Source organism: Nomia melanderi, chromosome 5 (genome assembly GCF_051020985.1).
Source record: "Nomia melanderi isolate GNS246 chromosome 5, iyNomMela1, whole genome shotgun sequence".
NCBI lineage: Eukaryota > Metazoa > Arthropoda > Insecta > Hymenoptera > Halictidae > Nomia > Nomia melanderi.
This window is the reverse complement of record NC_135003.1, coordinates 5,697,501-5,710,327: the sequence shown is the minus strand read 5'-3', so window position 1 is coordinate 5,710,327 and position 12,827 is coordinate 5,697,501. Positions and strand designations below refer to the sequence as shown.

General features: G+C 29.3%; 1 protein-coding gene across 8 annotated transcripts in view; it reads left to right on the top strand.

Annotated features, from left to right (window-relative positions):
* The window catches only part of Pde9 (phosphodiesterase 9), a 265,907-nt gene that overhangs the window by 216,676 nt on the left and 36,404 nt on the right, over positions 1-12,827 (top strand). For all 8 annotated transcript variants that reach the window (XM_076367845.1, XM_076367850.1, XM_076367847.1 and 5 more), the window contains 3 exons: positions 2,369-2,493; positions 3,653-3,860; positions 8,228-8,342. In XM_076367845.1, the coding sequence (XP_076223960.1) occupies positions 2,369-2,493; positions 3,653-3,860; positions 8,228-8,342 (448 nt within the window). The remainder of the gene's footprint in view (positions 1-2,368; positions 2,494-3,652; positions 3,861-8,227; positions 8,343-12,827) is intronic.

Here is a 12,827-nt window from a genome sequence, read left to right as displayed (position 1 = left end):
CTATTGCCTATGCAAAACTTACAGTAATAATAAAAATTATTTCGGAATTATATTATTTTATACATTGTACATATTCTTTAGATTAAAGCTACACCTGTAATAATGAAATGAAATGCGTTCTATAATGATTATTTAATTTTTTAAAAATTATTATTTTATGATATTTAATGGTAATGATTTACTGTATGTAATTCTCTTACACTTGCTTTATAATGATATCATGTTTTCATGGCAGTCTTTATCTGGTTTCAGCGAGAAAAACGGGCGTTGTTTCTTTTATGTCGAATGTATGACCATTGGTATGCTATACTACTGAAGTATTGGTAATTTAGTCATTGAAGCTTTGATAACAATCCAGGGGAAATATCAACGTGATCAAATTAGTTTCATACTGATTTGTGAACATGTATACTGGGATATGATGTTTCATAAAGTATTGATAGATGTAAAGGATAGAATATTACTTCAATAATATAATTTTTAAAAAATGAAAAATTATCTTTCCAGTTAAAAATAACTTCTGTTCTCTCTTAAAATCTCTGTTTATTATTAACACTTGACCAGCCATATTTTTCTTGGTATTAGGTATTTTAGAAATTTTCCTTTTCTTAGAAAAATTAGTGTAACTCTTGTAAGAGACAGTATTTTTTACCATTATTTTTAGAGAATTTTAATAAAACATTAAATTTACCAAGTTTTACAATGCTAAAAAACATGGTTATGGCTACTTGAAACAAAAATAATTAATATGTTGCTGACCCGTCAAGTGTCAATAAAAAATTATTAAATTTCCTTCACTATTATTAAATTTGATAATTAATAATATCAGATGTCCCACAAGTCACTGATTTGGTTACTGCTGTATTTTTTCTTATAAACCGTTTCAAGGTATCGATTTCTGTTTTATTAAGGAAAATACATCCTTACATTTTTTCATGAAAGAAACAAAAATAACGTGCACTGATTGTTAAATTTTCTTATACCATTCAATTCTTTTTCTGTACAACTCTTTTTATCATTAATCAAGATTGAGATCTTTTATTATCTTATCTTGTGTCTTGTCATATTCAATATACAGTAAATGTTATATTTACAACAAAATATTTTTATGATTCAAACAATTTTCAATTGTCAGTATAGTTGGAGCTAAGAAATATAAATATGCCTTAATGATGCTTGAAGATATTTAAAGATTTTACAAGCTTCTTGTTTTTAATAGTGAATACAGCTATAGTTTACTCAGTTTGTTAGTTATACTTAATTCAATAATTATATTTTCTTATTTGAAAACGTTTCATTTTTTAATAAGTTTATGTAGTTGTAACCGTGAATACGCACGCGAATTTCTTTATCATTATATTATCGTGGCATTAAACCGGTAAATATTTAAGTGTAAGTCCTTTCACTGTTCGTGCAATATCAATATAAGGTGATATCGGATTTCCATTTTGTCGAATATTAAAACATTCAATGAATCACTGAAATTGGAACGGGGAAAAATTAAAAAGTCCGTGGTACTTGTTTCATAGCCTTGTAAATGTATTTTATTATTCGACGATTTTTAGTAGAAACTACATTATTAAAATACTTACAAATAACGGGCTGTAGGGAAACATTTTTAACGTCCATTTATGAATCTGAATGAATGAAAAAGTGATCTGTATAATTTACGATTGATGTAAAAACAGAATTTTAAAAACTAGATGTAAAATTGGGAAATATTGGAAAACAATATTTCACTTTTAAAACGTTATATATAAATTGTTCGTGAATTGAAACATGAATATGGCACCATATAAAAATTAATTATCAAAATAACTCAATTAACTGGAATGCATTGTCTGAATCAATTTAATTCCACGTGCACATTGAATTTCTAGTACCTTTTTATCCTACAGAAATGCTAACATAAAGTTTACGTTTTATTAATCCGATTTTAAGTTTGACACAGTTTTATGGGAAGCATATGAATGCAACATGTATGAATGTATTACAGTAATAACACGTGACGTTTAAACAAATGTGTCAGTAAGTAATTTTCCAGCTGCATCAATGCAATTATGAATAAGCTAGTATTATAATACAAGAAAGCTTGTTAAATAGTGCAAAGATATTCTTCATGAATTTTTTCTAACTTCAACAGGAACAGAGTTATAGCCTGTCCCAATTGGTACAAATACTCTGTGTATACAAAAATATGTATTATATTATGTACAATTTAAAAAATTTGAACCTTAAACTGTAACTAGCAATTTTTCCCAGAAGTAGCACTAACGGAAGTGTTAGTAACCATCTGGTAGATAACGTTCACAATATGTTAACTTTTTACAACAGGGTTTATTCATATGAATTATATTTTCTGTTACAGAATTTTTTAGAAATGCGGCAAAGGCTGGTCCTCTGGACATCGTGAAGCTTCGCAAGGGGGACAAGCTCTTAAACATTTCAACTAATTTGCCGGCGAACACGCACGACTCACCGTATGTTCTTCAGGTAACGATACAGATATCATGCACACCTGTTCTCTTCAATGCAAATCATTTCCTAACTTTCCTTATTAAATAATGTAATCTAAGATTTCCTTGAAATGGTATCCCGTGTACGTGGTTCACAAAATCAAGTACAGAATATTCCAATGAAACCATGACACTACCCGCTAATTAATCACTTTAACTAATAATTAGCTATAACTATCGATTAATAATTTTCGAAATTCTTCACCGACGAGGTTTATTAAAATTAAGGTACATTATACCCTTTTTTAACCACTTATAAGGCAAAATTTCTTAGGTATAAAAAGTAGCGTATTTCTTTTAATATTGTTCATTGAGAAATAAAAAAATTAATAAATCATATTCTATCACGAATGCTTTGTTTGGTATTTTGTTTGTTCTTTGTTTTCCAAGCTGTTGGCTAAAATAGTAAATCGTGACAATAATAAATGCCTTTTACTCATTGCTACTATAATTATTCTAAATATGTAAAAACTATTCAAGTAACATTTGTGCTAAATTTAAAACGGTGTATTTTAAATTATATTTTTCAAAATCTAATTATACTTCGTTCATAATAGTATTGTAACAAATACGAAATTCCGAAATATGTTCAAAACATAAAGGCTAGAAGCTATTACTCATTACATTTCACAAGACTTTATATTTAGCACGATTTATATATCAATCTTTGCAACATATTTCCTATTTACTCAATTTAAAAACTCATGTCCTGCGCCTCACACGATGCGTTACAATTTTACATACAAACACGCCTAAAAATAATTTGATTTTCTCCACGTAAGATACAAAATGTTGATCGTCACAAACATGTGACACAAATCAGAAACGCATTAATTGCTTCTACATTTTCAAAATTCCATTTCTACTATTACTACTTATTAGTTTGCTTTATTCAATGGATCAAATTCGGATGGCAAAATCAGTCCTCCAAGTGTGTTGACTAAACGACCGTATCCGTATCTCCGCTAACGTACGGAATGATTCGAAATTGTCAACCGGCAGCGTATTCGTTAAGTGCTTCCCTTTAATCGTTGTAGCGCATTATCCAGCAGTGTACCAATTAGTAGTAATTACTACGTCTTCGTTCTCACGTGGATATTCGAGCGTAACAGTAAAACGTGTTTCCTCTCTTCAAGATCGTCGGAGCGCATCCGGCCTCGTCGGGGGTGATCGAGGCGGAAGTGCTGTGGGCTCTCGAAAGACGTGTGGCGGCCTTGGAACGGCAACTTCGGGAGCAGCAAGAAGCTCTATACGCGTCACCATCCTTCGCTCTTCGTGAACTCAAGCGGCAGGTCGATAGTTTCAAGAACAAATTGGAACACAACGACCAGCTCAATTGGCTGAGTAAGTTTCGCAATTTTCTCATTTCTGTATGGGACACTGTAAAAACTATCGTTTGACGGGGTTTAATATGTATGTAATAAAAATAAACAAATTTTATTAATGATGATGACGACGATGACGATGACGATGACGATGATGATGATGATGATGATGATGAGGATGATGATTGCTGTAACAATAATGATGTTGGTGTTGATAACACCATGTTTACTGTACATATTACACCTAGTGATTACTCAAAAATATGAAGGAAATGAAGGAACAGAAAAATTATGCAAAATAAAATCGTATAATATATGATTAAAAATGAAGATTTAATTGGAGATACAGAAGTTGTGGTTAATGTAAATATTCGTATTATGGTTAATGTAGGCATTTTTTAACGAGGGAAGTAGACATTTAGTTCATTTCTGTTTGTATGATTTTAATTTGCAGAACTATGAATTCGTTTGAAAATTCGTAGTCTAATAATAAAGCATTTACAAGGTGTAACGGAAATCGATGCACAAACTTTGAGAGTAGTTCCACTAACCTCGAGGATAAAGAAAGGTCACAGAAACGTGGGTGTTTGTAAACGGAAGCAATTGAAACGCTGTGGAGAAGCGTGAATTCTAAATGCAAGTCCATTACGTTTGTACGCCCTTATTGAATATTCTAGTAATTTTAGTTTGGTGATGTTATACGTTCGCGAAGACGTCAGAATTAAACGTAACGTTTCCAAATGTATTATTTCGAAAACGACGATTTTAAAATTTGAAAATTTGTTGTATTCTATATTTTATAGAAATTACAAGTTACTATTAAGATTCCCCATGTTTTTAATAATTGTTTGGTTCACGGTACAAAAAACTATAATGTGTAAATAATTCCGTCTGTTAAGGAATTTAATACTAAATTAATAATAAAACAAAGATTTAATTATTTTTGAGAAAATTAGTTCTCTGCAGTGTTGATTAGTAACAGTACGAAGAATATTGGTTCAAATTCATATTCTTTGTGCATAAAAATCAAAGTTCAACAAAAATTAATTTTTTTCAGCAACGATTCCATTCGACCTACAATAAAATGAAACAGTATTGAGTTTCATTGAATCTATTATTGTGTAGAGTTCTGGAGATTCAATATTGAAATAAATGTATAAATTTCAATACTGAATTAAATGAAATGTATCTGAAATAAATGCCAGAGTCCCCATTTATAACTTCTTTAGGCGAGTGTACTTGTTAAAGTAATATTAAAGATGAGATTTTCCTTTAAAGTCAACAATTTTCGATACTTGTCATTATATTTTTATTTGAAATATACTATACGTATCAGAAAATATGGGATTTATAACTGTGAATAAAAGATTGCATTAACCATAGATCAGAAAATATAAAGTAATTGAACAAATGTAATGTAATAAATTTTCTTTCATTACTATTGATAATTATTTATATAAAAGTCAATATGTGAACTTTTTTTATTAATTGAATTCAATTAGAAGTGACATCTTAATCAGTAGATTAGAACTATCACAGTAAAAAATGGAGAATTCATCATGAAGATAAGGAACTTTTAATGTCAAAAATTTCCGGAAAAATTTTTAAACATTACTGTATAGAAATGGTATAAAAAATATGCATATTTCCAAAATCTTGGGGTATCTCTGGATTATTTGTATTTCCAAAAACGTACAGACAAACCAGTTCTTATAAAATAAAATAAAAGGGTATTTTATCATGTCCAATGTTTTCTATTAATTCATAATTACGATGCCAATTAAATCTTGCAAATATGCAAAAACTTTTGAAAGAAAACCTCAATAGTTCCCTCATTTTCTTTTACTCTTTAGTTATTCATTGTTCCAATAAAACGAAAATGATGCAAGCCACTTGGTTTAGCTTTTTCGGTAATTCCGACGTTGAATCCGACCCCACAGAAAACTCTACAAAAGCTGAAGTTTAGAAAGCGCGAAGAGATAAAGAGTGCAACTTGTTTTCGCAATTTAACCGTGCAATCACCTGATAGCTTTTTCGGTGCACAAACACGCCGCGCTCGAAGCGGCTCAGCTGGCCAAAGACCTGCGTGGCGAATAGAAGAAAAATACAAACGACTGGATTCTAAATGTTCTGAGCTTCGCCGGCGGCTTTTCAAGTCGTACAATACAAAGCAAGCTTTCTCTTAATTTTCTACCGGGAATACGAAACTTCCACTACCGCGAGACGGCTGCTATTGACATGCGAAATTAGAACAACCAATATTTTTATTTCGCATACCATTTTAATGAAATCTAAATATAAATTTCTATATAATTCATCAAAAATTATTAATCAAATTAAAAATAATTCAAAATGAAAATTTCTCGTGTCTATAAATTAAATTTGTAGGAATAAAGTAAAAATGTTGATTTTCAATTAAATGCGAATAATAATATTTTGGTGAATTGGTACCGAATTAAATAAACCCGTAAAGAGATTAATAAAACTCGATGCTTAATAATAATTAAATTACAAGAACATGTAGAAATTCAAATTTAATAACGTTGACTCGCTGTCGTGCTTCCTATGAAAAATTTCATTGTTTCAAAACACACAAAAGCTTATAAGCTGATTCGATATTTCATTCCAGTTCGAAAAATCGAGGTAGGATTCATATCTCGAATGGTTTTTCAATAAATTCGGGTCTTTCCTCGTAATCTGATTTCCATATTCCCCCTGTGTTCTTTTGTGGGCAGAAAGTTAGATTTACCTTTAAAAATGTTGGGCTTTTCGAAAAATTTGCGAAATTTCCAAGCGATTGAAAAATCAATCCGCCGCTGATGATCTGACAGGGACGATGGATATACGCGCGAATAAACATCGACCAGGCTGAATACGCCTACCGCTGAATAAATATTTGTCCGTGCAAGGAACCGTCCCAGCTATTCCTATCTTCGGTTCCTAGCCAAACGCATATATAGATACAAGGTTTCTCTACGAGTTCGCGAGCAAGCTTGACCCCGAAATTTTCTTTCTTTCTCACGTCTTCAATTCCTCGATACTTGTGCTGTAGCCATATCATTTTTCAGCTTTTTCCTTTGTACTTTCCCTTCCGTTCTTTGTCGGAAAAATACTCGAAAGGTGACTTACGGTCTCCATTTTACTTGGTAAAGTAAAATTGTAAAATTCTATATTCAATATCAAATTTGAGGTGACGTAATTATTCATGAAATATTCGAATAAAGAGGTCATATTCTTTGATTCGTTTATAATTTCTATTTAATACAGCCAAATATTTGATCAATATTTTATTAGAAAATTATGGATGTGTATGGCGAAAGAATTGCCGCATGTAAAAAGTTATATTGTGTGGAATGAAATTTCTTTAATTTGATTGGAAGTTTTTAAATAAGATTGGATATGGAGCTTATATTTTTGTTTGTTTCTTTTGATAAGAAATGTTATTATTTAAATGTACATTTCTTAATACGTGTCACGTTTTACGTATTTTGACTAAAAACTTTGTTAAAAAGTGAATTATACGTATAAACGATGAAAAATTATTCTCTCTCTCAGCTCAAATAATAAGAGATTTTTCTTTAGTATTGCTTTTAACCCGTCACGAATGAACATATTACCTGACGCCATAAAAACGAATATGTTAAAATTGACGGCGATTGTGGAGGAAACATGTTCATAAACTGAAAGGTTACAAAATTTTTCTCTGGCATTAATAAACATGACACTTTTGTTTTACGTTAAAAACTCTTCGTTAAGTACAGTAAATGTTTTCTTTATGATTAATACATGTTAAAATATGTGCATATTATATTATATTATAATATATATAGATTTTCTCAGTTTATTTAATACTTGGATTAATTATTTTACTGATTAAAAAATATGATCCTAAAAAGATTTACTGAAAAAATGATTCTAAAAAAATATTGTAAATATTATTTTGAACTTAAGTATATTGGTAATGCTTTTAATGATACTTTCTTTTAAAAATGCAATAAATCTAAAATGAGAAATATTTTCTAAACTACCTAGAATTCAATTTACTTTCATTTTCCATCGTTTCTAATTGTTTTGACAAGCATTGTATTGTATTATCAGACAAAGTTCAAGATTAAATTTCACAATTCACGATGTTAGATAATTTTATTTTGCGAAGATTAAATGTAACTAATACATGAAAATTGATAATTTCATGATCATACTCTAATTAAATTCTTTCGAAGTATTGTTGTATTCCCCCCTTTAATCGTAATACTTGGTCTCAGGTTATTAATCAATACTGCGTATTAAATTGCCTGTAAAATTAACTTTTTTCCCCATCAAGATTTAATTTGCAAAATGTTGTCGAAGTTTCCGGTTCAATTACCAGCTTGTTGTCACTTTCAGGTTTCTACAAACAGCTTCCAGAGCCTATCTACGCGGATTCTTGCCGCAGATTGCAGTATCGTCGGAAGAGCGACAGCATGAAGCGGAAGGTGCGCGAAAAGTTCCTCAATATCTGGTGAGTCGACAGAAACTGCCATCTTTCCCTGCTTGCAGCTATACCTTTTCCGTTTAAATTTCATGCCGAACTATCTAACGTTTTTACTTCTTACTTCGTTTATAATTGGATTTAAAGGATGAAAAACTTACGGAAGATGAAGAAATAGATTTTCGTGCGATATGAACAAATACTAAAGAAATGCAAAAGGACAAACAATTTAAATTGATTGCATTGATTATAAATACCTCCAGGATACATTGTATTCTTCAAAATCCGAATGAAAAGATAATAGATTGATATTATGTTCAAATTTTAACGATCGTATTACTTATTACAAAAAAGATCATCTATTGGCGTATTGGTATTATATAAACAGATTTAGTTACTTGTTACTGTATCACTTGTTACTCAAGTATTAATATTAGTACTAATAATAATTATTGTTTCCATTACAAAATTCTATATTATGACTACAAATTAAATGTTCTGTATTCTATATTATGAATTTAGGTTTGTTATTAATGAATATTTTTATTCACATATAGTGCACTAAAACTAGTGCGTTTTTAAAGTTGTAAAATTTACTGAAATACAATAAGTTAGACTTTTAAGCGAGTATGTATCTCTAATGGATAATGACGTCAGACTTTTGAGGATTTCATGGAAAATTGTACCAATAATGAAGAATAAACCATTAAGAATAAGTTGATGAAAAATAATATCAATACCGGAGGATAAACTAATAAATTATACATAAAAAATGTAAGCATTAAATCAATAACAATTTTTTAATACTGTAGCTATATTAAAGCTTTCAATTCTGATTTAACACTTTGTTTGCCATATCACTCGATGTATATATATATATATATTTAAATATTAACAATACTGCAATGCCTATGCGAAACATTAAAATACTTCACACAAATTTCCTTAAAATACTTGACCTACTCTCTATGCAAAATAAATTCGTTATTATTTGTATCAAGTAATATTGCTTGTTGTGTTGAATTTTACATATCAGATCTTATATACATATATTTCGAATTTATTACAATTCTTCACTTTTTTTTTTATAAAATATAAAATCTGATTTTGTCACATTATAAATCTTACCGTTGACTGTTTATTGATGAGTTTGAAATTTTCTGATGATTTTATTGCCGTTTAATTAGGGCGCATTTAGCGTATTAAATTAGGATCAAATATTAACACGGTGCGTTTGGTTCGACTATCAATGAGGCAGCAGGAACCTGTTAACCTACACGGACCACCTGGCCACGAGGCTTTGAGATGATTAACTACCGCTGATAATCCGATCTATTAAGCTGCTGTTTCCAGCTACAATATTGCGTGGACAATGATGGGTCGTTAATTCTAAGGTTCTTATCAGAGCAGATTATGGCAGGTTCTGACTAGTCGTTGCCTTCGGACCGATTGATAATTCCAAATACCGGGTGCCTTCTATCTTCGGCATTCAACGTTTGACATGCAATTAATTAAACTAGAAAACGTTCGGTATATTGATGAAGCGACGAATATAATTATGAAACGTGAATATTAAACGGAAAACGATGATATAGATAGAATTGCTACATATCATGCATTTGAAACTGTATCAATGTATCCATGAAAGTGTGTTAATTAATAAAGATTGTGCTGTAAAAAATAAAGCTATCACATAATAATGAATGGCTTGCAGATATTTATTCATTTATAGTATGTACAGATTTTATTTTTTCCTTGCTTTGCTCTTTTTCTTAACTAATGAATGAAAATAAACATTTGCATAATGATTTACAGTCTACTAAGGATATTTCGTTTCTATACGTACTTACTGTATCTTGGAAAACATGAATATTACGTTTATTTGTTTTCAGACTAAAAATTATAATTCACTTATATTTCAACTTTTCTTTATTCTGCAAACTTTATAAGTCAACCAAGTAAGAGTTTCACGCCGAAACTAAATTATCTCTTGACTTTCAGTGCAGGGAATTACCAAGTAAAAGTTTAAAAACTATATAGGATGTTTTACAGTTCTCGGACAACCATTATAGCAAATATTTTAATTTTTCATTACGTTCTAAATTTTTGTAATAATAACTATATAAGAATAGTTTTAGAATAATTACCTTTTCATAACGGAAATAAACATTTTAAACATAGAGATACGTAGCGTTTCGATATTAAAACGAAATGATCTCGTCAACGAAATTTTTAGTCATTCATGGTATTCTTTATTTATTTTACAAATATGTCGCAAACATTTACCAAGCTATTTATTTGCATTGAATCTCGTGAATTTTCTGTTTTTGTGTTATTCGTAAACATTTTTAGAGTGACAAATGCAACGCAAATAATTGATGGCAGTATGCATGCAGTTTCCATTTATAATATCCTACCAAATGAAAATGTTTCTCTGTATTCTCTGTACATTCCTATTATATATCTATTCTCTATATAAGTACTTAATATTAACTTTACCACCTTAGGAAACAATATTTAATTGCTACTAATGACTTTACACTACTACTTTTCTTCGGTGCTTTCATCAGTTAATCCTTTTATTATAATATGCAGTATACTATCTGGAGAAATAAATTATATAGTATGTATATCGTGAAATTGCGCGGATTATTAATTAATTCTCTCGAGGTTGCAAGGCTTAAGATTAATCTCACCTGGGACGCATTTACTCGAAACATTACCCATCAAATTAATTTTGAGTGACTGATTTAAATGGAGAGCAAGTGGTGGTGTTTCATTTGATTTGTATTATATCATTGAGATCATACATATTTGTTATATTAAAATTAACTTTACCAAAACGTCTGCACATAATTCGACAACCGAGATACTGTTTCTTCGATATTGAAATGCAATATATTTTCTTACGAATATTTAGTATTTCTCATGTTCATAAAAAGACATATCAGTGTTAATGATAAATCTAGTCAAATATTTGTCGACAAAAAGGAATGTCGTAATTAAAATCAAAATTCTCGATTTGCTTTAAACAAAATAGTTTATATTTTTTTTATAGAAAATAGAAGATATTAGAAAATAAATAAAATTTCGGTTCTCTTTGTAGTTTTTATATTTCTCTCATAAAAATATCTTGTAGGTGAGTACAGTGCTTCTTAAATTTCTTATATTTTTCGAATTTTTCACTGCAGTTTTCGTTGTTTCTGTAACAAAAAATTACAATATTAAGCTTTTCTGGCTGTGATGGTTGAAGAAAAACAGACTTCTGATGCTTTCACGTGGTTCGTTCATTTGTAAAAAAAACAGCAGCCGCGGCTTAAGATGGTATACAGTAGTATAAGTCAGCCGGCAGTCAGACGTAAATATTTCATCGCTACACTCTCACTTCCTTAAGGACTGAATGCATTTCAATTTTATATTAGTAATACAGAATTTATATTTTTATTTTATATAATTTTACTGTTACATTCTATAGATTAAAAAAAATATCATATAACAAATTAATCGATATATACAAACAATCATTGCTTAAGGATATTAATTTCTTTTCTGTACTGTATATTTTTATTTTATTGTGAAAATGTTGTTTTAAAATGAAATATGTTAATTTCGTACAATGTTGACGTCATAAAATAAAAGTTACTTCTCGCATTATTTCATTATTATATATTCAACTTTGTGTCAGTAGTTGTGCATAACGTAAATAATGATGATATTAGTGCAATATTAGAACTATTACATATTACAAGTATGTATATAGTAGATACAATATAATACGAATTAGGGGAAAAAACATAAGACAATGAAGGGAAAAGAAGCAGAAAAGAATAGTAATAAATTACATTGTTGCTAAATGTAATCTAGTTTTTGATAGTGATTATTACTGTTTCTTCTTCTTTATATTTTTATATAAATTGATAAATAGGAAATGATTACATCGATAAGAAGCTTCGTATAGGTCTACATTGAATGTAATCAATTTATGAAAATTTTGAACATTTCGTATTAAATACAAATGTCAAGGACATTCGACGTATTTTAGTGGAATTTCATAAAAACATAAAAACTACAAGATTCATTATTCCTTATTCTTAATTGATACACCAGACAATTTTCTTTATTGTCTTCTGTATCCTATGTATCAACGAATAATTATATCTCCTAATCTTCTCTTTAATTCCAATTCTTTTTTGTAATTTCACAAGTATTTTATGTTTTAAAATTACTTGATCAAAACAATCTGAATTTCAGATAAACGTAAATCAACTATTCCAAACTTACCATTCTTTTATAGAAAACACTTTCATTATTATCATTAAAAACTCCAAACTTTCGTCTCTTATAATCATGCTTTCAAACGATAACTTAAGACTAAAACTACCAATCGGTCAAATTGACCCAATTCAGAATTTTTCTTTTGTAATAACTTAAATTATGAAGGCGTTTTTGCGAAAGATTTTTAATTAAACTGAGTGCAAAAGTTTAAAACTACCGAGCAATTAGATTGACTTATTT